Below are 25,622 nucleotides of genomic sequence, written 5' to 3' on the forward strand. Positions count from 1 at the left end.
TTCTGACAATAAGAAGTTTAGGTGAATGCAATAATATGAACAGTTCCCATTCTGTAAACAAAGAAGCTGCAAACACGGCTCTGAAAGCAAACTCTGCAGATGAACTGGCTGCGTGAGTCAACCTTCTCTTTTACACATTTATTTCAAAAACAGCACAAAAGTGTATGGCATTTCAGCAAGCAGACCACAACCATGGAAAAGAAAATGACATGTAATTTCCACTATTGAGCTATATAAATATGATATTATGACATATAAAAGATACAAACAAAACAAATAAAATCCACGTTTAGGCCTCCATCACGTGACCATGAAGGCTGTTTTTCAAACATACAAAAGAAATGTGAGTACAGCAAGCACTGAATCTGTAGATAAAAAAAGAACCGTCTCAACGAGATAAACGTTTGTATTCATACACATTAAGACAACACAACCCCCACGTATCTCCCTCTGCTTTGTAATTACAATGTATAGCTACCTCTGGGAGGAAATTCTTTTAAACTTTAAATTGGAGAAAAAAAAAAAAGCACAAGTACAAATACTATACGTATTCACATTATCATAGCAAGTTACTAAAACCAGAACGCTTTCTTTTAGTGTAATATGTATTTACATGGCAAAACGTACACATATACTACTGGCAGGAAGCCCGACCTCTCTTCTTCTTCTTCTTCTTCTAGCTTAACGATTAACAACATCACACATTGTTCACACTACACAGGTTACCTCCAGTAACCTCGTCTCCAAATGAAATGCCTTCAGAGATTCTCATCTCATATCTCTGTTGGAGGTAAATCGCACCACGACCGGTGCGATTTGACGCAACCGACTCACACAAATACCAACAGCAGTAATGTGTTTCGTATAAATAAATATTATAGCAACATAAAAATCAGTGTTAGATTCTCCAAACACTCCCCGTCATGCTTCAGATGTCTTGAGATCCGTTTTAAAAGCCTCTGGAGCTGTTAAAACCCATCTCACGCCGGAATAATGAACAAATGAGTATAAATACAACAAACAATAGGTTAAGGTACAAAAATATCGGCACTACTGTGAGGTGTACAGTGGGAGGTGTACGTATTTAAGCGTGTTACGTGGAAAAACAAACAGGTGGCTACAGTCAGTGCAGAGTGATTGAGATGGAAGGACGAGACGTATCAAACACAGTATGGCTGATATATAAATGCTTTTCTCAGAGGGCTGTTTGAGAGTCTTTCCATCACAGGTGTGTTCAGTTAAGTGACCAGTAACGTGATCAAACATGCAGTTACAATCGCACAGAAGAGGTGCCGTAGATTAGAGTAAAACTGTTTATGGTGGCTAAAAAAAAAACTGCACAGGAAGTTTCATCTCAGGATCAACATTCATATTCTACAGCCTCTCTCCCTCCGTCATGACCACTCGTTGGAGATGATCTGTCAGTCTCAGAAGACCCCTCCTCTCCTCTCTACTGGGGCTTGTCCGTCTTGTGTGCGGTGAGGAAGGCCATGCCGTGGGTCCTGAAGTGGGTGTTGAGGTCCGAGGCCTTATCGAAACGCCGGCCGCACACCTTGCAGATCAGATTCCCATCTCCGTCCTCGCCCTGCGCCTGAGGGGAGCCGCCGGGTGAGCCGTCGGGAGAGCCGTGGGCGCGCGGGGTGCCGCGGTCCGCGTCGCCGTGGGTGTCCCGCACGCGGTGAGTGATGAAGCGGTGCCTGCTGAGAGAGCCGGCTGACGCGAAGCAGACGCCGCACTGCAGGCACTGGAAGGAGGCGGTGTCGGCCCGATGCTGGGGAATGTGGCGCTGGAACTCCGCCCCGTCCTCGGTGGAGAAGCCGCAGGGGACGCAACGGAAAATGTTGTCTTCCTCCTCCAGCTCGTTGGGTGCCAACGATGTCGACGCCCTGGTTCTCTTTGCAGGACCTGGAGGACCTGCAGGACCTGCAGGACCCTCCTCGGCGTCCTCGGGGGCGTTTTCTTCCTCGTCTCCTGCCCTGCCTCCAGGAGGTCCGCCCTCACCATCCTGTTCTGAGGAGCTGCCTGGTCCTTCTCCCCCTGTGGCTGCTCGCTTCCTGGTCATGGGTCTTTCCTGAGGACCCAAAAAAGTAGCGAGAGACTAAACGTTTGCTTTATTGATGCACACGGCAAGAAAAGAAGTGCAGCAGAATTTCATCAGGAAAATACTTTCAAACTTTAACATTTCCATGTTTTTTTACATACTACATCCTAACTGTACATACAAATTATCATAATGTACTATTTCTGCAGTTAGAATACAAAAAATCTAACAGACTTTGCTGTTTTGTAATAAGTAAATGATGCAATATGTGCGTTGCAGTATGGAATTGGGACACAGCTTTAGTTGATCAGACATGAGCATATTTCAGTCCTGAAACAGAAAGAACTAAACTGCACCGTGTTGTCTCACCTGTCCATCTGTGGTCCTGTGATGGAGCCGGATATGCTTGTCCAGTAAGAACCGACTACCGAAGGTGCGTTTGCCTTCTGTGCAATATCTGAAAAAGAATTACTGGTTAAATCACATTTAAAAAAAAATTGATATTAAATGATCAATATTTGAGTGTTTTAAAATTCCGATTACAATAGTATGGCCAACAGTGAGAAGGAAAACAACAAAAAACATAACTTGCACACTCTTGACACAGATCCTTTAAATTTGTTTCATTGTTTAAGAATTGAGACCAAGAGACATACTGAGGCATTTTACAGTGTAAAATTAACTTCTCAGTACTCTGGTGGACTATGTGATGGTGACAGCCTTTCTGAATAAATTCATAAACTAGTTTTCAATTTGTTACTTATCAGCCAACATATACATTACACCAATATAACGGCAATATGCTAATAATATAGCCCGCCCACCAGTCTAGCTCTACGATCAACCAGTGATTTTCTCTTCTATCAAAACATTGAAAATGACGAAACATTTAAAATCACAGCTGTGGGTCAGTTCGTGTCCACACAAGCTCGTACACAAATATTTGATGAAAGCTTTTAAGCAACTCACTGGCAATGGAAGACTCTCTTGTTGCCCTCATGAATTACACGCTCGTGACGTCTCAGGCTGGAAGAAGTGCTGAACGTGCCTCCACAAATACGACAAGGGAACTTTGACAGCGCACACACAGACACAGAGGGGGAGATAAGATAAAGAAAGGTAATGAGTCTCAGTGAAATGTACTCCAGTGCAGACAGGAAATGAACAGCCTCCCTCAGTATGGGTGCTTCTTTGCCTGCTTTACCCTCGAGGATTGGATGTAATTTACCAAGCACGAAGTTCAATGAGCTAGTTAACCTGTTCAAAGTTGGTGCAGTAACTGTAATCACTGGCTTCAATGCAATCAGGTTTAAGTAAATGATGGAGGTAGTATGCTACACCTTGCCGTGCTCTGTCTTCACGTGACTCAGATAGTCTTCGTTGTCAGTGAAGGTGGACTGACACTGCGGGCAGGTCCACTCAGTCTGGGCGGGGGGTTGACTGCTGCCGCCCGCGGCGGTCGAGTTACCCCCTGGAGCTTCGTAGTCATCGTCCTCGTCGTCTTCGTCGTCGTCGTCTTCCTCCTCCTGTTCCCGCCCCCAGTCCTCTCCGTCGGAGTTGTCGGGTTTTCCGGAGGACTTCGATTTGGGGCCAGGGGGGCCGGATGCGTTGGTCGGGGCCGAGGCCGGGTTGGAGGCATCGGGCTGAGACTCTGTCGGTTTGGCTGACGGTCCTCTGTGAGCCGTCTGAGAGGTGAGGACAGTGACGTGTGAGAGAAGAGAGAGGCATACGGAGAATATGAAATAAATTATTTTACTTTTGAAAAATGCAAATAACTCAAACTGGCACACAAAAAGACAATCTGACTTACAAAAAAAAAAGTACTGTTCTTGGTATAGATTAGAACTTAGGACAAAGCAACCGGGGAGGAACTTTGCTAAAGCCAATCCAAGGAATTGCTGTGTGCCTTTGTTGACACAACATTCACAACACAAAGGCAGAACGACCATTTGCAGTGACCATTATAATATATTTATTCTTATACTTATACTTAGTATCTTAAATCTATGACCATTTGTACTCATTCACTCTACTCTGAACATATAAACACACCTTAATATGCTCCATCATTGATCCTTTCTGGGCGTAGAGCTTGGTGCAGTCGGGACACTTGAACACGTGCACTTTTTGCTTGGCTAAATGAGTGTCAAAGTGCATGTACAGCAAGGGTTTTTGGGTAAAAACCGTATCACACATCACACACTTGTAGATCATTCTGCAAAAGGACAAAAATACAGATATTTTAGGGATCTATTTACAAATGTATGGGCATCATTTTCAAACATCCTCTGAAGATATTTCTCCCACGAGAAAGATGTATCTCCTGTGAATTGTTTTGGTAGAAGTAAGTTACGTACTTGGCCTGTCCTCCAGTGAGTGTTGGGTGCTGGGTGCTGATGTGGCTCTGGGCGCTGGGGGAAGACTTGAAGGCCATGGGGCAGCTGGGGCACTTGTGGAAGACCTCGCAGTGAGCGGTCTGAATGTGGGACTTGATGGAGTTCAACCCTCCGAACACGACCTGGCAGCTCGAGCACCTGGACAAGATCATGGTACACAGTATGTCTTATTATGTCTCTAGCACAGAACCATTTCCTAATCCGTCTTGGATGTGTACACCCTAAAACATCCACTATAGACAGCACCTCAAATTACATTGGTAGATTGATTTTGTGCGTATTTGTCCTTAGTACCCAATAAAAGTAATTTGCAAAGTACCATATTTTCTCAAGTCTATAACAGCAGTTGTATAATTTGAAGATTCTTTACTTTCCTAAATTTAAAAAATAAATGAATACTAACCACAGGACAAACTTAAGTTCGTAAAGCATTGAAGCTTGCCCCACTAAGATTTATTAAAGTTGGCTTTTTCCCCCCCTAAAAAGGTCAATCTGAAATAAATAAATAATTGTTCTTTCTCAAATAATTTCGCCTTTGGTACAGGTCTCAATGATGGTTTTGAGAAATGTCTCCACACCTGTATCCAATGCGCCTGGCGAAGTGCAGACACGCCTCCTCCAGGTGGGTCTGGATGCTGGCCTGCCGGGCGATCCCCCCACACTCGGGACACACATGAGGCCCTCTGTGTTTATGGATCCTCTGGTGGGCTGACATGGCACACGAGTTGGGCAGCATCATGGGAGGTGAGCATTGCGTACACGTCTGAAACGGAAGAAAAGAAACATCGAACAAGTGATCACCAGCATTTCACAACAGCAGGTGTTGGCGGAGTGAAACAAAGACTCACTGAGTTGGGAGCAGCTCTGATCTGCTGGAAGTGAGTGACCAGCTCAGCCTTGCTCAAGAATTGTGATTGGCACTCCGGACATTTGAAGCCGTTGTACTGCAGCCCCTCGGCCTTCTTGCAAGGCAGAGGCATCAGTGCTTGGGGGCCCTGGGGTACGCGGCGGACAGTACGAGGCTGAGCTGTCGCCGGAGACGAGGCCTCCTTCATTGGACTGGAGCTGGTAGAGACGGCGGGGCCCCCGGATGTGGTCGAAGGAGATGAGACTGGAGGAGAGGAGGATGAAGAGGTGAGCAGGCCTGGTCAGCCAAAGGTGGAAATTGGAGGCGACAGATGGGATGCGGTCAATGGAGATGAATTATAAATGAATGAGATGGGTTTTTTAACGTTTAACTTATTGCTGTGGTTCTTTCATGACTCTCTACACTAATAGAAACAAAAACTATGATGTGGAGCTGAAATGATTCTGCAGAAAATGAATGAGCAACAATTTTATTGATTAATTGCTTGCCATGTTTAAACACAAATGGCAAAAATGATCTGGTTCCAGCTCCTGGTTTTTGAATGCTTGTTATATTAGGCCTGTTCTCTTGTCAAATCTATTCTATGACAGTAAATTAAATATATTTGGGTTTTGTTTTGTGTGGGCGGCCAAAACAAGCAATTTGAAGAAATTGTGATGGATATTTCAAAGTTCAAACAATTAATCAAGGAAATAATTGAGAGGATGAGCCTTGGCATGATGTAAACTGTTGAATGTTGACCCTGAAAGCATCAAACACACTTTATGCACAACTTATATTAGGGCTGCGATGACTTTTAGTCAATCAACAAAAAATTAAAAATTGTTGTAATCAATTGTTTGTCATTAATCTAAATAAAAATCCTCAATACTACTCCTTAAATTGAGAATATAATATCTTTGAGTTTTGGACTTCTGGTCGGACAGAACAATCCATTTTGAGTGGCATTGGGCTCTGAGATCGTGATCGTCAGACTAAAAGGTAAATCAATCGTATAAAAATAACAACAAATGAACCTACATTTAAAATAATCGTGAGCTGCAACTCTTTCTTACCACCAATGGGTGTTATGTCCTGCTGTCCAATCATCTGCTCGACAGTGACGGGCCTCATGACCAGGTGCGAGCACTGCATGACCAGCCCGCGCTCCTTGTGCTCCCTGGCATGCAGCAGCAGGCTGCACTTATTGAAGAAGGCCAGCCTCTTAGCACAGTGGTTGCAGGTCACCTCGATGCGGAGTGACCGTCTGTCGTAGTGTCGAGCCAGGCTGCGCTCCAGGGCGAAAGCATCTCCGCACTCCAGGCAGCGGTACCCTGTGGCTGGGAGCGGGAGACCCCACTCGGGTGGCGGGGGTGCCGAGAGGTCGGGCTTGTAGCTCGGTAAAAGGTTCTTACTGTTCAGGATTTTGTTGAAAGCCTCCACCAGGCTCGACTGACTGCGGGAGATCACGGCCCCGGTACTGTTGACAATGGAGGCGGGTTTGTTTTGCTGGAGGGTGCCGCCAATGATGGTGCTGCCACCTCCGTTAGCTGTCTTGCTGGTGGATGTACGTACACTGATCCCACCAGCAGCGACTGAGAACTTGGGAGAGGAGGCCACAGCGGGACTTGCAGGCAGGGAAGCAGATTTCGTGATGCTGACAGCAGTGGCAGAGACCTTGGCCTTGTCAGATGCAGCCATTTTGTTTTGGACCTTCGTGGCAGCCGCTAGCATCACGCTGCTGGCTGCCAACGTAGACACAGGCAAAGCATTGAGAGCACTTACTTTCTGGGAGGTTGTCGTCATGTGACCTGCGGAAGCGTCAAGTTTTTGGGCCTTGTTTCCTAACACCTTACGTTCCCCAGTTTGAGCTTTGGGGTCCAGACCTTTTCCTGCAGCACCACCTTTAGGAGCTACCCTTGTGACAGTTCTGGTGATTCCGCCTGTGGAGGTTTTAATCGTTTTTATTCTGACTTTGAGGGGTCGGGCTGGAGCGCCAGAAGCAGCAGGTGCAGCAACGCCTGCTTCTCCTCCATCGGCAGACAGAGATTTAAGCTTGCCATCATCTACCTCCATCTTTTCTGCACTTGTTCTCCCATTTTCTCCCTTGTCCGCTTTGCCATCAGTGACCTTCTCTATCCCATTACCCACTTCCATCTCTTCCTCCTCCTCTTTGGGCTCCCGCAGTTCAGTCGGAGGAGGAGTGGAGGCCACCGCAGGGCTGGAGCACCTCTTCGCTGCGGCTTGAGTAGTTGATTTTGGCATCTCTGGTTCAGGACTCTCCGGTGAGTCTCTCTCTTCTATGACATGCTCTGGATGTCTTTCCTCCAGCTGGGGACTCTCTGTTGAGCCTGACTGGGGTGTTGATGAAGTCAGAGATGCCCCTGAAGGAGTGTCCCCAGGTTTAGGGTGACACCCAGTAGAAAATGTGGGCTGCGTTGAGACAGAGTCAGACTTGTAACGGCGGCTCAGCTGAGGGCAAGTCGGGGAGTCTGGGCTCTCTTGGATCACCAGTGGACTCCCCAAATCAGGGTCAGAATCCTCCTCCTCCTCCATCTGTTGGTGCTGAAATCCAGCAGGGCCACCTTTGGGAGCGCCGTTAAAAGGCTGAGATGAGTGCAGCGTGTGTGATGATAGGGCCGAGGGTGGAGTGGGCAGCAGAGGCTTGGAAGGGGGAAAGAAAGGCGAGGCTAGTCCAACGGCCCCCCCTGCAGCCAGAGGAGACGACCCAGCTGACAGAGAGGAAGATGAGGGTAATGATGCTTTGACACCATCTGCCCTCTCTTGGCCTGTATCCTGCTGCTGCTGGTGTTGCTGCTGCAGAAGCTGCATCTTCCTGGCCCGGCCCACTGGATCCCCAGACCCCTGTGCCACAAGCGGTTTAAGTCTGTTGAAAATGTTCCCGCCCTGCTTGTGAGACTTGGCTGAACCAGCACCTGGTGCTTCTGAAGACAATTTAGGGGTGTTTATTGACCACGGCGCTCCGTTAGACTGGGTCTGGCTGAGGGGGAGGGGCGTGGACACACCAGACACCCCAAAACCGTTGTGGTTAAGAGCCTCAGATTGAGCCATTCCAGGGGCACATACACCTAGTCTTGGACCCACATCTACCCCTGCGATCACATCGATAGGGTCCTGGTCTGTGTCTCCCTCCTCTCCATCTGCATTCTCAAGGCGGACTTTATTCTTCACAATCACACTGACAATTGAGTTGTCCGCCTGGGGGTCTGAGGGGCTCGGCGGTCTCAAGGATGACCCAACGCCCACCACGCCATCCGACTTTCCCAGAGATGCACCTGCAGCTCCATGGGGTCCCTCTGCCTCATCTGGGGCAGACTGAATGGCCTCTTTGGCATCTATGTCAGGAATGTCAAATGCTGCCAACAGGTCATCAAAATCTGGGGTCTTCATGTCCCCCATACCGGGATTACTCCTGTAAAAACAAATGAATAGACATAGTAGCAGCAGGCAACACAAGTCATTAACACAAATCTGTCTGTGTTGTCCATCAACCTCTGCTCTGCCTTGCTAGCATAATAGATTTGCTGCAAAACCTAAACATTCAAAATTACTAAAATCTTCAAAATAGTTAGATTTTCGAGGTAAATTCCACGCATAAAATGTCTTGCATGCACTTTCGTTTGACACAAACTTACAAGCTACAGCAGTTTAGCTTGATATCGGGGGACCTGCACTAGCATTTGTATTAGCCAGCTAGCGCGATAGCCACGGCGTTACTGCAACCGAACCCTCCTCTGGTAACAGGTTCAGCACTAATTTGCTATGAATGGGAAACACTGCTTATATGATGCTTTTAGCGCATGCTAAGCTGTGTAGTAGTGGCCACTTGAGAAACCGTTCAACCGGGCCAGCGCCTCGTAGCAGCTCCTTCGGATATTTTGAGCAAACGATGCTCCTTCCCGGCTGCAGCTGGCTAGCTGGCCGCTGAGCTCCAAGCCAAGAAAGAGGGGTCATTTAGCTAACTAGCTAGCGTTCGCCATTAAAAAGCAACTGGAGCGATTTGCTGAGGTATGGTTTGACAGCAATAACAACCCGGTGATCGTAGGGTCGACGATGTCACAAAAGAGGATGGTTGGGATGGGGATTTTTGTTTAATATTTCATGTATTTTGATTGTTTACCTGGATATGCGATTCCCGACTATCCTAGCTCGTTTTCAGCTGAAAATGCAGTGCTTCCCGTCACGTGACCTGCGACATCCTATCAGGCTCAAATAATGCTGGAAAAATGCATGGACGATGCCGCAAACCACACGTATATTTATTTATACTGTTAGTCACATAAAACATTGCTACTTGTCGTTACCAAACAATTTTTTAAATCATGCAAAGCCATTTGAAGTTGGGAAAGTGGTCTCTTAAAAAAAATGCACCCTTTTGTCTCCCAATCTACTCACAGCACTGTCAACAATGAGGTTCTGAGGGCAACAAAAAAAACACCAAAATGCAACATATTTACACAATGATTTTATTGCAAAAACACACATACATGACAGGAGCGTGGCTAGCTGTTTAAGAGCCCGTCATGACAAATTCTTGCTCTTCTGATAGGCCAATTATACCATGTAGACAAAATGTAGGTTAAAGAGCATACAAGGCGATTTTAAGGATGATATCAATTTATGTTACAGGGCATTCAGATTTTACACTAAACAGTCATTCAATACTTAAGATTTCTTTATTACTGTTATGTCGGTGCTTTTGAGTGTCTGACAGTAAACGATGGTATTAAATGTCAGAGTGCTGTCTCATGCTGGGCTGTCAGTCCGACGATGCATCAGCAATATTTTGATATATTAAAGTAATCCTGAAAAAATTTGTTTATTTATTTTCTAGTCAAAGTCTGAAGACTGTGTCCATCTCGTTTGCCCCCTCACTTCTTCTTCTCTTCATCCTTTTTGCCCTCTGGCTTGTTTCCTGTCTGGGAGGCCAGGGAGCCCATAGCGTTGCGGATGGCTTCGTTGTTCGGGTCGACACCAGGCAGGTTCTCCAAGACGCTCTGAAGGAACTCCGGGTCTTGCATCACATCATAGTCATCTTCCTCCTATTCAATTGCATTAGAGGATACAATAGATTAGAATGGATTAGGCCTTTTGTGGTTTTAAGATCTCCAAACTATGTCTGGTCATCTTGTATGTAAAATATTCTTAGGTGGGAGAAGCCACTGGTTACAGGGTATTTTCCCCATTGTAGCTTTTCCATTTCAATGTTTTCTTTTCCAATTAAAAATGTCCTGTCAAACTTTGTTGTTGCAATTAGGAACAACGGTATTTTGGGGTTTCTACTAGGCGTAATATTTAGCTTCCACTTACCGTTAGCAGCACACACAACAGGATTTAAATCTTGATGTGATGTTTACACTAAATCCGCGTTGGGAGTCATACACAGGTCTGCACCTTTGACTTTGAGCTTTTAATCAAAGAACCAGATATTTTCTAAAGCAGTTGCTCATTTGTTTACACTGACAATTCACTTTTACTTTCAGGACCTTGGATGCCAGAAATAATTCCTCCACCCTTTCCAACTCTATTGAGAATACAAAAGGGACAGGTGAGCCCCATTTAACAATTGCTCCTTTAAAACATGATTACTCACCTTGGCTGATTCTCCAGTGTCCATGGGAGCTGCTGCATCCATTTCTCCATACTCTGTTCACAGAACAAGTGAAAATAACTTATTATCTTAGACATACCAGCAGATAGAGTGGCCATAAGTTATAGCAAGCACATCTATTTGCATGATAATCAAATGGAACTCACCTCCTCCGGCAAGGGACATCTGCATGGCGTAGGCTATCTGCTCCTCCTCTGTCATGCTGCTGAAGTCAGGAAGCACTGCTGCAGCACTCTCAGGCTGAGATACTGACATCTTCAATAAGGCGTCCTCTGATTCTGTGAAAAAAAAAAAATCAAAACTAAGTAAGTGTCATTCTATCAAATACTAACAATTATAATAAACAGAGCTGTCTCATAAGTGAAAGCAACTAGTTGTTAATCCTGCAACAATTACCATCTGCACCGGCTGTGGGCATGCTTGCATCCATGCCTCCATCCGTTGCAGAAGCAGCAGCAGCTCTGCGGGCCTCTTCCTCCTGCCTCTGTCGCTGCTCCTCCATTGATACACGCAGGGCCTAAAGGAATTCACAGAGACGGCACAGTGAGAAATAAAGGCAAAGGGCATCACTTCAAACTCTAAACTGCGAACACCTTTTTATTGTAACAAAGTCAACGTGCACTTGAGATCTCATGTTCTTTGCATTCTTGGCCCAATTCGTTTCATCGTCTTTATCAAGCACTCTCTTTGCAGCAGTGAAATTTTAGTGAAGAAAAGTCACACATTATTGCTATTTTTAATACCATGCAGCATCACATTGGCTTTCTATGTGTGGATGAGTTTCTAACCTTAAAGAGCTGATCCACATGTATTTGCTATGTAAACAGCATCTCTCACATTGGTGTTAGTGTGGGTACATCTTGAATGGACTAGCTGATAGTTTTTCACTCAATCTATACAATAACGGTATAATAGCAGTTAGGTGCTATGATTTAACTTTGTTGCCGTTGTCGTAAACAAACTGTTTGCTTTAAAAGAACCCTTGAATTTCTCTCTCAAGACAATACATCAAAGTTAACATTTATGCTAGGTACTAAACTCACATCTATATATTGCTTACCAGGGCAAGTTCTGGATCAGCACTGGGATCCACACCAAACTCAAAGTCACTGGCACCGAGACCCATCATAGAGCCTCCTTCCCCGGCCAAGATGGGAGAGGAGAGCAGCGCATCAGCCAGACTGGGTCCTGGAGGCACTGTGACCAGGTGGGAGCCAGTCCCCTCTTTCCCATTTAAAGTATTAATAAAAGCAGTCAGCTTCTCTGTGTTCAGCTCCTGAATAAACAGTTGGGAGATAGATGGAAAGGCAAGTTCAAAGCTCAATTTATAAATACATTATGCTTCACTTCACTCTGCCTTATAGCAGTGCAACGATAGATAAACCAAGAAGGCCTCACCTCTTCTCCAAAGTTGATAATATCCACATTCACTTTCTCTTTTTTCAAGCGCTTTGCCAACTTGACAAGCTGCAGAATCAGCAGGTGGAACAGTAGCAGGTTGAGATGAAGAAAGACAGACATACATTGGCAGTGTTAGAGACAGTGGGAGAATGTGTTAAACCTATGATGTATAATAAAATATATAATAAATAATACAAATGTGATACAAGAATACTTTAAACTAACTTCTTTTTCATTATCCTCCACAGGACTCCCAACAAAGGCAATGATCCTCATCTTGTGGTTTTTTCCTTGTCTGTGTTTTAGGGCCAGCTACACAGGAAATGCATGACAAAAAAATATGGCTACTCAAAAACTGCTGCTGCAGACATCAAAACCCTCTTATTTACAATTCAGGTAATCACTAGGTATAGCCCTTCTGTTAAAGCTAGGGTTGGTAATGTTCTTCAAGAACTTTATTATATTTTTTGACAATTTAATAAATAAATCCAATACGTGGCAGTCACAGGACTGTAATAAATCCATCCAATCATTGATTGAATAATTGGACAGCCTACCTGTTTGTCTATCTGGGCACTAATTGTGCGTCGTCAAAGTCTTCCTTCAGCTGCTAGCTTGACAGCTGCGAGTACAAACAATTGCCATGATCGTTGTTTCCGTTAAGTTATGGGGCTGTAAATGTTGCCAACTTGGCGACTTTCTCCATAGGTTTGAGGACTTTTGGAGCTAGCGCTATTAGGTACATTTGTTGGACAAGAGTTGGGAACACTGGCACGACATCTTCGGTTGGATCATTTTTTTAAATCTAGTTTACTCTTACTGGTTTCTCAAGATTACCAACCCTAGCTTTCATTTTGAAACAAATGCTTAAAATGAGAAAAATCTCAGTTACACACATGAGCCACTCTGATGCCCGTGCAGAAGCAGATATTTCCTTTGGGCTGGATAGCGTGGAGTTTGGACAGGAGGCGGCCAGAGTCTGGTGTCAGCGTGTTCAGGACCTCACAGTTACTGTATGAAAACAAAAACAAACATCCCGTGCTGTCCATCATCCCCCACCATGTACAACAAAACCAATTGTGCTATGAAGTGTTTGAAGAGATATGAGGATGAACACTATTAGAACTTATGATAATTTATGTGAGAATAACTTACTTTGCCATAGTGAGGAGGCCCACATTGTTTTCTGGATTGCTTCGTGTTTTAGAGTGACAAACAATGTTGACAGCATCTTGTTGAGCTTGTAGCCTCGTTGGTAGAAAGTCTCCATTTCTCATGTATTCACTGTTGTCCACACTGTGGGGAAATATAAGTTAAACGTGGCTCTGATCACGTTAGAGTTACGTCACTCACATTAGGCTGCTAACTAGCTAACGTTAGCAGTTGACATGTCATTCCCATATCAACCCGAGACCAAGCTAGTTAGCATAGGCCTTGTAGCTAGTTTACAATAATACATCTCAATTCCTCTTCACTACCAGCTACATAGGAAACGTTTACCTTCTTCATCTGGGAAGTAAATTTATGGTGTTAAATAGAGTTAAAATGTCGGTACAATAATAAAACGGCATTAACACGGCTAGCTAACGATAGCAACCGGTGACTCCACATAACATTAAGTCGATGGTCGAAACAATCACATCATCGTGGATATCAGTTGATTATGAAGATAAAAAGTATCTTACTTAATTGTAAGGTAAATAATAATCATGAATGTAACGTTATTCATATATGGCACAGCTCGCAAAAGATAGTTTAATAAGACCGCAAATCTAAGCTAACTTTAGCTACAATGACTCAGCCGTTAGCCGAGCTAACAGTCAACGGTCAATTATCTGCCCTGTGAACCGGGACATTTGCTCTAAATTCAGGTCAAATATCTAGTACACCGACAGATAGATTATTGTGTCTTCGTGTGACCCGCTAACAGACCAACAACTATACAAAACAGCATTTGTAGACTTCTTACCAGACCATAGTACTTTCGAGCCCCATTTTGGAAAGTTCTTGTTGCTGTCTGTCGTAATCTTACAAGCTCACAGTCTATTGGACAAAGACTGAACAAAGTGAAATATGATTGGCCAGGTTTTTGGCCGGTATTTATTTCACTCTTTTACGTTCTATTTATAACTTATGTCTTATGTTGAGCACTTTGAATTTTTTGAACAATTAATTAACTTTCCTCGCTCGTGCAGATGATATTGCTTTTACTCAGTTGTAATGGAGACAGTTCAGAGTAGAATGGCATCTTATTTATTGTGCAAATAAAGACTAGGATTGGACAATGTGAATAAAATCCTATTTCAAAGTTAACGTTATTTTGTACTGCAATTTCCATATAAAATATATATTGTTCAACTTAAATTGCAATAGATATGATGTAGTGCATTTTAAATTGAATTAAATGCTGTTTATTATTCTTTGACATTGCAAGGGCATAGTACACCAAGAAATAAAGGGATAGCTAACTCATTAATATCGTCTTACAGTATGTATCAGTCATATTTCATAACAAAATTAAAGACAGAAAACATCTGTATAATGTAATACAATCAAAAAAAAAGCAACATTTATTTTTTATTTCATAAATTCAGGTAGAAGTGTACAAAAACATGAAATCACCAAAAGAGCAAGAGAGAGAACTTCTAAATACATATTCTGGTGGAAAAGGCAATATTGTGATTATTGCATACAGTTGCACACATTTACTGTATATAATGCAAAGGCAAGTGAAGACTAATGAACAAATTATACAAAAAAATTAAAGGATGATTTCACAATTGTTATATTAATCAAAACCATCACAACGAAGACACGTTTTACTACAATTGCATGCCTTTGATACAAGCTTGTTGTGCTAGAGAAAGGCACATTTTCAATCAATACTCATTAATAAACATGCTGGACACCAGAGCAATACATACAGTAATAAATACTATAATACATATGACTATGTACATGTTTGGTTCATAGGCTGCATGTCTAACTGTTTTAAAGTTCATACCATAAGACACAGTTTCACTTCAAAATAGGGTCGGACAGTTTGATATAACAGCGAGCAGAATAAAATACCTCCACATACCATTAACAGGATGTATAAAACTACCCAAATGATGCATGTTCTTCTTTTCTTGGTCGGAAATTTGTCATGTAATTGAATGTATTGCACCACTGTCTATTCATTCAGGAATACAGTATATATGCTGTAAACAAATCATTTAGTTGCATAGTTGAAGCATCTTTCAAGCTACTGATTTAATTTGGCTGTCTAAAAATGTATTCTAAAACGTTTCTGCATTTTAAAACATCGAACAATAATTAACATTTAAGCATTTCACATCCATGTTTAGTGCTAAAACCCAGCTTGAATCAAACAACCAATAATGTCTACCAGTTTGTGTACAAAAGGCAGACAAACCATTTAGTACTTTTATACACCAGGCGGCCATCACCATGTTTTCCTAATGAAAAACATTACTACTATATCTTAATTGGGCTCGGTCTCAAAAATCTCTCTTTACAAATTTGGATAACCCGTACAAACACAGCTCACACAGCTGGCTCTGTTAACCCCGGGTTTACTAGTTCAGCTTATGACAGACGCACGTTTCTTTAATTACAATCCAATCACATGCAACAAATCAACTAAAATTGATTTAACGACAGATGGAGAAGATAACCCTTTTGGGAAATTGCAGCAACCAAGGCTGTGTTAAGGTTAGATCATAATTAATACAACAAAATAGTACGAGTAATGTTGAGGAAGTACTTGATGCACAACTCGTTTATCAATATCGGGATCATGAAAACAAAAAGCTGAAAATAATACAACAATCAAACTGCCATACATCTTAATCGGTGTGAAATATATCAGCTTTAATATGTGGTTGACATAAGTAAAGGAGAAAATAGATCACTCAAATTTGAGTAATCCATATATTAAGTTTATACATAGCTTTTTGACTATTACCAGTGGACTAATGCAGAGTGTGAGAGTAACATTTTAAAAAATATAATAAAAACGCAGGACCACCCATGTTTATAGTTTTAAATATTCAGAAGAAAAGTCAAAACTCCTACCAACATATATTGCTAAATTTCTTTTGGCCAGTGCATCCTACCCTAGTTTTCTTCTCTTTCTCCTGGTTACTTAGGAGAAAAGGACAGACAATAACACTCAAGCAAAAATCTGGTCAAAATGTTGAAAAATAAAAACAAACAGATACGAATATCAACAGGAAGCAAACAAACAAAAATGTTCTTACACTCATGAGCCGTTAGACAAAGTTGCTGAAGCTGTCACTTTCTTTGACAGCCGGTTGTGCAAATCACTACATCTTCAGGTCTAAACTGCTGCTGCTGCTGCTGCTTTTTGGCTTTAGGTGCCACCGTTTGGACTGGACTGCAGGTCTGAAACTGCCGGTGGTGTAATGGTTATGCAATTGGATGATATTAGTGGAGGCTAGTTTCAGATGCTTTACATAAATTACCCAAACAATGCAGATGCTCTGTTGTTATTAAATAAAATATACCTACTTAGAAAATCACATTATTTTCTCCAGGGCTGCAGTGTTAGAATATGTCATTGGATACCAATAGAAATACTCTTTATTCTATTTTATAGTCACAGTGGGACACCTGCTTATCCTGCAAACATTTACTATATTACCATTTAAAATATCATAATTTATAATGAAAAACAAAGTGATTGTACCACGTTTGTAATCATGTCATGCTTTTTGGTACATGACACTTTCTGCGTTTCTGTTCATTAAGCCCATGTAAAATTGTGAGAGGTGGTTCTTTTATATATATTAAAAAAACCTCAAACTTAGCTGACTAACTCATTGGTATTGCTTCATGAGGCAGGCCCCAAGTCACTGAGTATCAGTTCTTTGGTCACATTTAGACATAAGCCAGTAGACACAATAAACCTGAAACTGATATCAAACTGTACAGTGTAAGTATAAAAAAATCATTTTAATATAACCCTTTGACCTGAATATGAGAGGTAACATTTAGAAATCACAGTCCATTATTAGAATAATTGGTTAAATAAAAACCACAAGCTGAGGATCACCTCTATTTCCAGCATGATTTGCATTCAGAGTAGGCTTTAAAAATGGCAGCTTACCAAGTATATATATACAGAAATTGCTTTAAAAACATGTTTTATTTGAAACTGTGTTCCCAACCCAAATAATATGGTTTTGTGTTAAGACATCTTAGTCAATCATGTAGTAGGAAACGGCTCGGGCCTTTGGGTGGTGGGACAGACACTTACAGAAACGAGTATGTACAAGGATGTGCTACAGCATTTGGTAAACACAAAGGAGGAAGTAATTCTAAAAAGGAGACAATAAAATTCAGGAAACACTTAAATAAAGACAGTCTCAAATAAGGCAAAGTCCTCATGTTACATTCTACATCAAATGCTGGCCGAGTTTAAACATCAGTGCCAAGAACAATCTGGTTGTGCATAGAATCATTCCTATGAAATGAATAATAGTGTTCAATAACCACAGCATTAATGTACCCGCAATTACTAGTGTCGGAACACAACCACCCACTGACATGCCCATACCATGTTGAGATTTGGATATCATAGTGCAAACAAAAACATTGAATGGTCCGCTTGGTCTCGCTGATGCACAGTAAACTTTACCTCAAATCACACAAAAGGGGGGTTCGTAACAATTCATCCACGCCCATGACTTCCTCCAAGTCTCGGATCGGATCCTTTAAGTTCATTCTTTTACACCTAAAAACCAAAAGGCAATGAACACAAGTTACAAAAAAACACTCGGCAGAAGCAAAATCTGTCACAAGAAATTAAAAACTTTTAAGCTACTTACAGAGCATTTGCTTGCTTGAGGAAGAATGTCACTGAGTGAGATCACATCCTCAGAACCGATACTTTCGTCATACTGAGCTCTGCAAACAACAAAAGACCAGTGTAAGTGAATCGAACCTTCACACAATAAGAAACACTACTACTTGTGTATAAAAATGTAATGAATATACAAAAAAAAAACTCGAAATACTTTTTAATTGTGTTTTTTTAGCCAAGGTTTACTTGAGATTAGCATGATGGAGATGTTTGCCACTAGATGGCACTTTTAACAATGCTGCACTGCCGTTATGCATGCTGACTTTTCTTGAGGTTCTGGTTAAACGACATTTATACGGCAGCCTTCACTCCCACCCACAACACAACAAACCACAGCCACTCAAACTATGTGAGCTGGGATGTGTACACACCTTTTGCACAGTTAATAATTACCATCATTATTAACACTGGCATCATGTAAGATAATAGACTTGAATCTGAGTTCAAACTGTAAATATCCGACTACACATTTAATCATTAGACACTATAATCCATGACAGACCTAAACACATTTGAATATGCATATACGTCTGACGAGCTCTCATATGAAAATACTATTCTTAATGTATGTTTTCCCTCTTACTTCTTGGGGGAGCTGAGCTCCTGGTCTTTACTCGGAGTGTTGTTTAAATCCACTTCCACTGGCTTGTAGGTGTCCTCAGAGTGAGGCGGAGGCTGACTTGTGGGAAGAAATCCAGGGTTTCCCAAGGAGGAGGCGGCGGTGGTTTCAGTAGCGTTGCCAACAGCGGTGCCAACAGCGGTGCCAACAGCGTTGCTGGGCGGTAAGGTCTTTGGGAGGAGGTCAGGACGATCTGAATGCATGACTGGGTGGAACGGGAGTGGAGTGGGTTGGAAAAGTGTTAAGATTGTGTTGTGAAAGAAACACTTCACGTGCTGGTACATGCTGGAGGACTGCCGGTATCAAAAAACTAAACTAGATTTCAGCACTTCACTTGAAACCTGAAATCCTGTTTCGAGTTCTTACCGTTGTCTCCTTCAGTGTCTTCTTTGGTGTCAGAGCTGACTTGATGTTGGAGGTTGGAGTGCTGGCTGTTGTTGCTCATTTGGGTCATCAGAGAAGGCCCGGCACCAGGTGTCTTCCTCAAAGGACCATGTGTCACTGCACGCCGCTTCTTAGACGGCGATGTCTTTACTAGATACAAGAGGAAAAGTATTATTTAAGAGGCCAAAAAATGACACTGACATTATGGGCTCAATTTTTGTGTTTGGGCAATAGTGCAACCCAGTGGGCAGAGAGGCACGTCTGAGGGTGTGGCAATGCAATCTTGGTGTCAAGATGTATTCTGTGATATTTTGGTCACTTTAAGTGGTGAATGGAAACCTACATAAACTTCTGAAATCAAACAAACACCATTATTCATGTTTAGTCCAACTTTCCACTTTTGATCTACGTTTTTTTAAACTCGCTGACATTTGACTTATTTTTTTACAATTCTTTTTGGCCCTTTTTGCCATTATTAGATAGTTAGAACAGGTAGACTAGAAAGGGAGACAACATGCAGCAAAGGTTGACTCTTTATTGCCACCTGAAGGCAGCAGATATTTGTTTCATCAGCAGTCTAGAATGTTGAGTGATGTTAATGAATTCAACAAGAGTCATCATCTGCTCTTGGCAGGATGTTTGAGCAGCTGTTTCTATATTTGAAACTCTGCACGTCCAAGACAACAATACGTTTCCTCTGAGGAAAGCTCCCCACAGGGTTCCCAAACTGTCAATGCACCATGACAGGAGAGAGCCCTGTGCTTAAAGGCAATGAAAGCAACAAATGCGCCGAGCAATGAGGTGACACAGGTGTGATCTGTGCCACACAGTATTCATCCGCATACATTCATGGATACAATATGTACTTACATAAGACCTTCTTGAAGACTGCATTGGACATGAACTTCTGAAATCGTTCCGCATAGAAACTCGGTCTGTGTACCGACACAGTGTCCTACAGAAGAGGAAAGATTACAGGGTTTACTTAGAGAAATGTAAATTCAAACTAATTTAAAACACAATTAACTGTGGCTAGATGATGTAGTAGAGGATGTAGCCTACCCCGTCGTGAACCAAAGCTTTCCACGAGTGTTCAAGCTTCTTCACTAATCTGAAAAACACCACACAGAGCATAGATCAATACTGTGCTTGAACACATCCTGTGTAGACGACACAGACAGGGCACTGAAGCTGCCGCTGCCTTGCTAACGGGCTGCTTTTGCTATGCAGGCTGTGTAGCCTTCGTGCGTCACTGACTGCACAAAGGCTTTAGAGTTATACAAACGTGTGCTGTTTACCTATAGGACTGCAGAATGTCAATAATACCAATATACACCAGCAGCCTCTCGCCTTTTGAGTTTCGTGCAGGGATTCCTCCCGTTCTGTCAAATCAAAGAAAAAGAAATATCATTCAGTGTTCCGTCATTACTCTCAGTAAACATGACCACTGAAACACGTCACTCACTGGTCCTCTGTTTCCGGTGATCCCATGCTCCCTGCCTCAGCCTGGATGGCCTCTATAGCAGTGCTGTACAGGGACTTTTGACCTTGTGGCTTCCGTTGGTCCACGGCCCCGGCCCCGGCCCCGGCCACCGCCTCTTTGCTGGCCTGCTCTCGACAGGCTTGATCTACATTGTGGATTCCCACCAGAAGGCTGTAGTCCATAATCTTAAAACTTTGCAGAAGCTGAATGGAAAACAAAAAACACACCAGACCAGTGATTACAAATGAATTAGGAGGAAAATACATGAGAAAAATGTAAATATGTCTTACTAATAATCTATGTAAATAAATTTGAAGTTATCCCACTTGTAGCCTCATGTTTAGACAGGCATTCATCTGTAGTTCTTACCCGGCAGTCTCTCTGGATGGTCTTGCAAACAGCACTATACTTGTCCCCCTCCAGTATCAGCCCATTCTGCATGTCCTGCAGGAAGTCCAGGTCCTTGTATGTGGGCTCAGACTTTTCTTTCTCTTTAGCTGAGGCCCGCCGCTTGTAGGTGGAGCCCTTTAGATCATACTTGAGGTGCATTTGTACGGCGCTCGGGAGCAGATTGTTCATAACTGCTATACGGATGTTTTTACCCGCTGCCTGGACACAGCAGAGTCCATAAAACTTTGGTAATAAGGTCCGTTTGTTCTGGTTCAGGTTCTGAAAGAGAGCAGAGAGGATGGTAGAAGGATAGTACAATATTAAAACAAAATCCAAACAGCCTTACATGTTGCACATTAGCCATGGAAAAAAAACAATGCAGAGACAATATTTTGCCAGAGCTTGTCGTCAAAAATAGTAAAAAATGGTACGATTCCTTTAGTGCCGCAACTAATGATTATTTACATTAACAATAGTCATTGTAAATTATTCTCTTGATTTATCATGTTGTCTACAATATGTCAGAAAATAAGGAAAATGCCCAAGGTTATTAAAGCCAATCATTAGATCTTACCATGAAGTAACCTGGGAGCAGTTTCTGCAGAAACTCCGCCTCTTTGTGCTGCACGGTCTTAATGATGAACTCATCATCACTGGAGACGTAGAAGAGAGATCCACTCGCCCCGGAGTTCGATAGCTCGATCAGCGGCTCATTACACAGAGAGTACTGTCACCAGACCAGAGCACAGTAGTTAGAAATGTTATATTATAGAAACTAAAGAACTATGAACACTGGTTAAAAACAAGTCAGCTAGGACTTTACATCGTAAGCAGCCCCCACACCTAGTGTGTCGATGCCCAATTATTTCACGCTTCCCTGGTTACACTCTTTCACACCTCTCTTCTCACAGTTATTTCACTTTCCTCAGAGTTTTACTGTTCTGCTAGCACATTTTCTGATTATCACAGATGCTGAGTAAACAAGAATACCATGTAGTCATCAGGTCGGATGCCAAACATCTCTCTGAAGTACCGGAAGGCCATTGGGGCGTACGTCTTGAACCTGAAGTCTCCGTAGTGGTGGGCTGGTGTTAGGTTACTGCCCTCACTGCCAGTAAAAGACAAGAGGCAGAGGATTAGATAACATACAAGGAGGTTAATTAAAGGAGTAATTATTTAGTATAGACAGAACACCATCATCTTTACAACTTGTCTTTAACTCAAAATTTTACCTGGGAAAGAAGAAGCTTTCGACTACTTCAAAGTCTTGCAGCAGCACGTCTCTCTCAGGTTTCTGGCTTAAGCTGCCCACCGTGTGAGCGATGCCTAACTGGATAGCACCTTGTAGGGCTGAAGATGTTGTCTGGAAGACAGAGCGAACTGACATGACTCAAATGACAAATACAGTTCAGATCTGTCTATGGTTTATATATTATTAACCAATCATAAGCAATAGGACTTGACAAGAAAGATTTGACATATTTTCATAAATTAACAGTGACTATAGATCTGCAACAATTACTTGATTAATCAGGGAACAAAAAATGAATCTGCACTTTTTTCGCTAATTTATTAATTGTTTGAGTCTTCTCTAAAGCAAAGGCACCAAACATTATCTTTACAATTTACATATCGTTGTGTTTTGGACTGTTGGTCAGACAAAACAAGACATATGAAGATGTTACCTCTGGCTTTTAAAAATATTATAGAATAAGCGATTAATCATAAAAATATTTGGCAGATTAATAGATAAGGCAAATTATTGTTGGTTGCACTCAAAAGTGAGTGAATGTAAATGTGCTTCAGTCAATGAAGGCTGATCTCCCACCTTCTTGTACGTCGTCTCCCCAGTGGTATCAATTCCACGATGGCCGATGGTCTTTTTCATGGCCGGAGTCATGCTGGTGCTTGGACTCTGAGTAAAAACATGGCGGGAAAATGAAATAGAAGCGGAAAGAAAGTCTGCTGTGAAGTAATACCCTCATGTTTCAAAGAGGAAGGAATGGAGGGTGTGTCAGCTAAATGTCTGTAAATTCTGTAAAGACAAACGCAATGCGTTTCCCAACAGTCACAGAGCTAGATTACGCATTTCCTGCAAACGAATCAGTTATTTCTTACCTCGGGAGGAGCATTTTTTCGGGTCCCAGCCGAATCTCGAGTGAAAAGGGGGAAGAAACATGAAAGTTAGAAAATAAAACACAAGGAGGGAAAGAAATAAGTTAATCAAACAAATGTAATTCTCACACTGGATGCGTTAATATTACACAACACAGCTTGAAACAGCTTCCACCATTCCATAATGGTGAAAAGAAAGCGTGCAGACGCACCTCGTTCATTACCTCTGAGAAAAGACAGTCTCCTCCAGAACTGACTCTGCAGGTCTTCGAGTGCAATGGGAGGAATTAGATAAGTATTCTATTACTATTTAAGTAAATTCATAAAAGGCTAATGAATGTCTTGATATCGATAATGGATAGTTATTTTCCTGGGAGTCCAAATTGAACATTAGACCTTAATAGTTCACTTTTGTCTTTCAAGAAACACTTCAGAAAGTGACACAACAAAATGATGTCACTGTCTACATTTCAGTTTGCTTTTCTCACTTATTAACGGGGACTCCACTGATTTTACACTTAAAGGAAAAAATAAAACCCCTGAGGATGTTGTGATGTCATCAAGAGAGCGCAACTTTAAAACAAAAAGCACCGGGGGTGTAGAGTTTTAAAGTCGCATTACCGGAAATGTAGGAACCCGTTTTCTGTTTTTTAGAGCTTGACCCATACCAGGAACTAAACGTCAGGATGTTTGGGTATTTTGACTATTCATCTTTTCAATCTGACGCGTATGAATCCCACAACTTAATAGAACTATAATACAAAATCGCTAGAGTTCCACTTTAAAAGTTTTTGTTAAATGGCCCCATTTACTGCTGTTGATTTCACACAGTTGTGAATAATGTAGTCTGTTATACTATTTACATTACTCTTTTTTTGGTCCGTCACACTTATTTCAATAAGACTTAATAGTATAATAGCAACACATCTCATTATAACTCAATGGAGTTCAACAACACCACACATTAAAACCTCCAAAATGACTATAAGCTTGAGTCAATAATTCACTGAAGGTTTTAACAAAAACTGAAAACAACAAGCATCAGACAAGTGTTGGGCTGCTTTAGCTTCAGCTAGGTGTGCCTAAAAACCTGACAATAGACTGTATACAAACAATAGAGCCAGTATTGAAGATCGTTTGAGGATTACAGTTATGAGGTTGTCACAGGACTGACTGACTGATTGAATAGCCGTTGGCGTGCTGGTACCTGCCCGTCCACAGGATCCATAACCTGAGCTAATGGCCATCTATCTAGATTATCTAAGTGAATAACTCGTGTCAAACACATCTGATCTATCCCTTTCATGAAACAGTGGTGTAAAAATACAGCGTTAGTACTTACTACCAGAGAGGCCCTGCAGCTCTGGAGGCTCCTCTGCAGCTGTGGCCATTCAGACCGAAACCTGATCTCAAACTCGGATGTGTTGAAAGTCAAATCCTGGTTAGACGTTATCAGTTTTCTCTGCGTGAGCACTTCTAGTAGTTGGGGATCTGTGTAGACAAAAGTAGCTCGTTAACAGCAAACACTTCTGATGACTCCATGCCACAAATATTGACAACCGCCACGTTGACTGGCTCTGTTGCTGGACTAGAGGATTTGAAAATACAGTTTGTTACGTTAACAAGACGGAGACAGAGACTAACGGTAGTTTTTAACGACAACGTTTTGCTAACCGTCTGTGAATAATGTAACTGTGGGGGGATGTAATGAATGGTAAGACCAGTGCATGTTGTAACACGCTAGCACGTTAACCTACACTGGTGTCTGGATTGCGAAATTTAAATAAGCTAGCTAACTGCTAACTCTGATTCAACTTTTCTAACTTTAGCAAAGCTGGTCACACTGATAACTAAATAACAACATTACAAACAAAGCGCCAACTCACTGGAAAACCTCGTGGAGTAGTTTTCGCCGTTTCCAAAGAAAGAAAAACTCAACTTTAAAGGCACTGTTTTTCGTAAAAACGAAATAAACAAGGAAGCAATGCGGAAGCAGCAGTTTTGTATTATGCACCACCAGCCAGGGCAAGAACAAAACTTCCGGTTCTTTCAGAATAAAACACAAATGTCACAGGAAAACCAAAAAAGAAAACAAAGGTGTTTTATTGTGTGCACCACGTCATCAAACAACTATGAATGGATACAGGTAGCAGGTGTGTCAATGTCAGGTGATGCACCAGGAAGGACATGTTTTGTTTTTTTACCAGAGAGAGACTGCAGGACAAATGTTTGCTTTTGATCACTACAATAGAATCTACCTAAACTGCAAATCACCACTGGACATTGGATTTCTTGCCTGAGTTACAATCCTACAATCCAACTAAAATGGTGCATAAGTGGCCTTTTGATGTAAGTTTTGTTTTTGATTATTTCTCTGACAAATAAACACTACATAAAGTAAAATAACCTCCCTTGAAAAAAATG

General features: G+C 42.2%; 3 protein-coding genes across 5 annotated transcripts; all 3 read right to left on the reverse strand.

Moving 5' to 3' along the window:
• Positions 1–123: 123 nt before the first annotated feature.
• Positions 124–9,677, reverse strand: znf687b (zinc finger protein 687b). 2 transcript variants are annotated; one of them, XM_031866404.1, is made up of 10 exons: positions 9,426–9,677; positions 6,361–8,717; positions 5,286–5,548; positions 5,016–5,200; positions 4,399–4,575; positions 4,094–4,256; positions 3,382–3,726; positions 3,011–3,111; positions 2,411–2,498; positions 124–2,071 (listed from the first exon to the last, which is right to left on the reverse strand). In XM_031866404.1, exons 2-10 carry the CDS (start codon positions 8,702–8,704, stop codon positions 1,451–1,453), a joined length of 4,287 nt encoding a protein of 1,428 aa, XP_031722264.1. In that variant the 5' UTR covers positions 8,705–8,717; positions 9,426–9,677; the 3' UTR covers positions 124–1,450. The 2 variants fall into 2 exon arrangements, with proteins under 2 accessions (XP_031722264.1, XP_031722265.1); XM_031866405.1 differs by having other exon boundaries at positions 8,941–9,677.
• A 78-nt stretch (positions 9,678–9,755) lies between these two features.
• On the reverse strand, positions 9,756–14,392 carry psmd4a (proteasome 26S subunit ubiquitin receptor, non-ATPase 4a). The gene is made up of 10 exons (XM_031866409.1): positions 14,287–14,392; positions 13,473–13,613; positions 13,214–13,328; positions 12,543–12,629; positions 12,315–12,383; positions 11,977–12,192; positions 11,313–11,433; positions 11,063–11,194; positions 10,899–10,951; positions 9,756–10,347 (listed from the first exon to the last, which is right to left on the reverse strand). The coding sequence occupies exons 1-10, from the start codon at positions 14,310–14,312 to the stop codon at positions 10,177–10,179; spliced, it is 1,131 nt and encodes a 376-aa protein (XP_031722269.1). The 5' UTR covers positions 14,313–14,392; the 3' UTR covers positions 9,756–10,176.
• A 494-nt stretch (positions 14,393–14,886) lies between these two features.
• LOC116393792 (phosphatidylinositol 4-phosphate 5-kinase type-1 alpha-like) lies at positions 14,887–25,242 on the reverse strand. 2 transcript variants are annotated; one of them, XM_031866406.1, is made up of 17 exons: positions 25,085–25,242; positions 24,541–24,689; positions 23,423–23,464; positions 23,202–23,236; positions 22,912–22,998; positions 22,316–22,446; positions 22,074–22,191; positions 21,658–21,810; positions 21,063–21,362; positions 20,676–20,896; positions 20,509–20,592; positions 20,273–20,321; positions 20,081–20,165; positions 19,193–19,360; positions 18,791–19,031; positions 18,173–18,251; positions 14,887–18,078 (listed from the first exon to the last, which is right to left on the reverse strand). In XM_031866406.1, exons 2-17 carry the CDS (start codon positions 24,587–24,589, stop codon positions 18,073–18,075), a joined length of 1,848 nt encoding a protein of 615 aa, XP_031722266.1. In that variant the 5' UTR covers positions 24,590–24,689; positions 25,085–25,242; the 3' UTR covers positions 14,887–18,072. The 2 variants fall into 2 exon arrangements, with proteins under 2 accessions (XP_031722266.1, XP_031722268.1); XM_031866408.1 differs by lacking the exon at positions 23,423–23,464 and having other exon boundaries at positions 25,085–25,241.
• Positions 25,243–25,622: the final 380 nt, after the last annotated feature.

Source organism: Anarrhichthys ocellatus, unplaced genomic scaffold (assembly GCF_004355925.1).
Source record: "Anarrhichthys ocellatus isolate YVR2014 unplaced genomic scaffold, GSC_Weel_1.0 scaffold35, whole genome shotgun sequence".
Classification (NCBI taxonomy): domain Eukaryota; kingdom Metazoa; phylum Chordata; class Actinopteri; order Perciformes; family Anarhichadidae; genus Anarrhichthys; species Anarrhichthys ocellatus.

Coding starts and splice junctions, on each gene's coding strand:
- psmd4a (XM_031866409.1), bottom strand. CDS start 14,312: ATGGGGCTCGAAAGTACTATGGTCTG. Junction 11,195..11,312: donor GCCCACAGCCGGTGCAGATG/GTAATTGTTGCA, acceptor TTTTTTTCACAG/AATCAGAGGACGCCTTATTG. Junction 10,952..11,062: donor GATGTCCCTTGCCGGAGGAG/GTGAGTTCCATT, acceptor TTCTGTGAACAG/AGTATGGAGAAATGGATGCA.
- LOC116393792 (XM_031866406.1), bottom strand. CDS start 24,589: ATGGCCACAGCTGCAGAGGAGCCTCCAGAGCTGCAGGGCCTCTCTGGT. Junction 23,237..23,422: donor GAGACTGTCTTTTCTCAGAG/GTAATGAACGAG, acceptor TTTTCACTCGAG/ATTCGGCTGGGACCCGAAAA. Junction 18,252..18,790: donor GAGCTCAGCTCCCCCAAGAA/GTAAGAGGGAAA, acceptor TGTTGTTTGCAG/AGCTCAGTATGACGAAAGTA.
- znf687b (XM_031866404.1), bottom strand. CDS start 8,704: ATGGGGGACATGAAGACCCCAGATTTTGATGACCTGTTGGCAGCATTT. Junction 5,549..6,360: donor GGACATAACACCCATTGGTG/GTAAGAAAGAGT, acceptor CCTCTCCTCCAG/TCTCATCTCCTTCGACCACA. Junction 3,112..3,381: donor TGAAGACAGAGCACGGCAAG/GTGTAGCATACT, acceptor GCGCTGTCAAAG/TTCCCTTGTCGTATTTGTGG.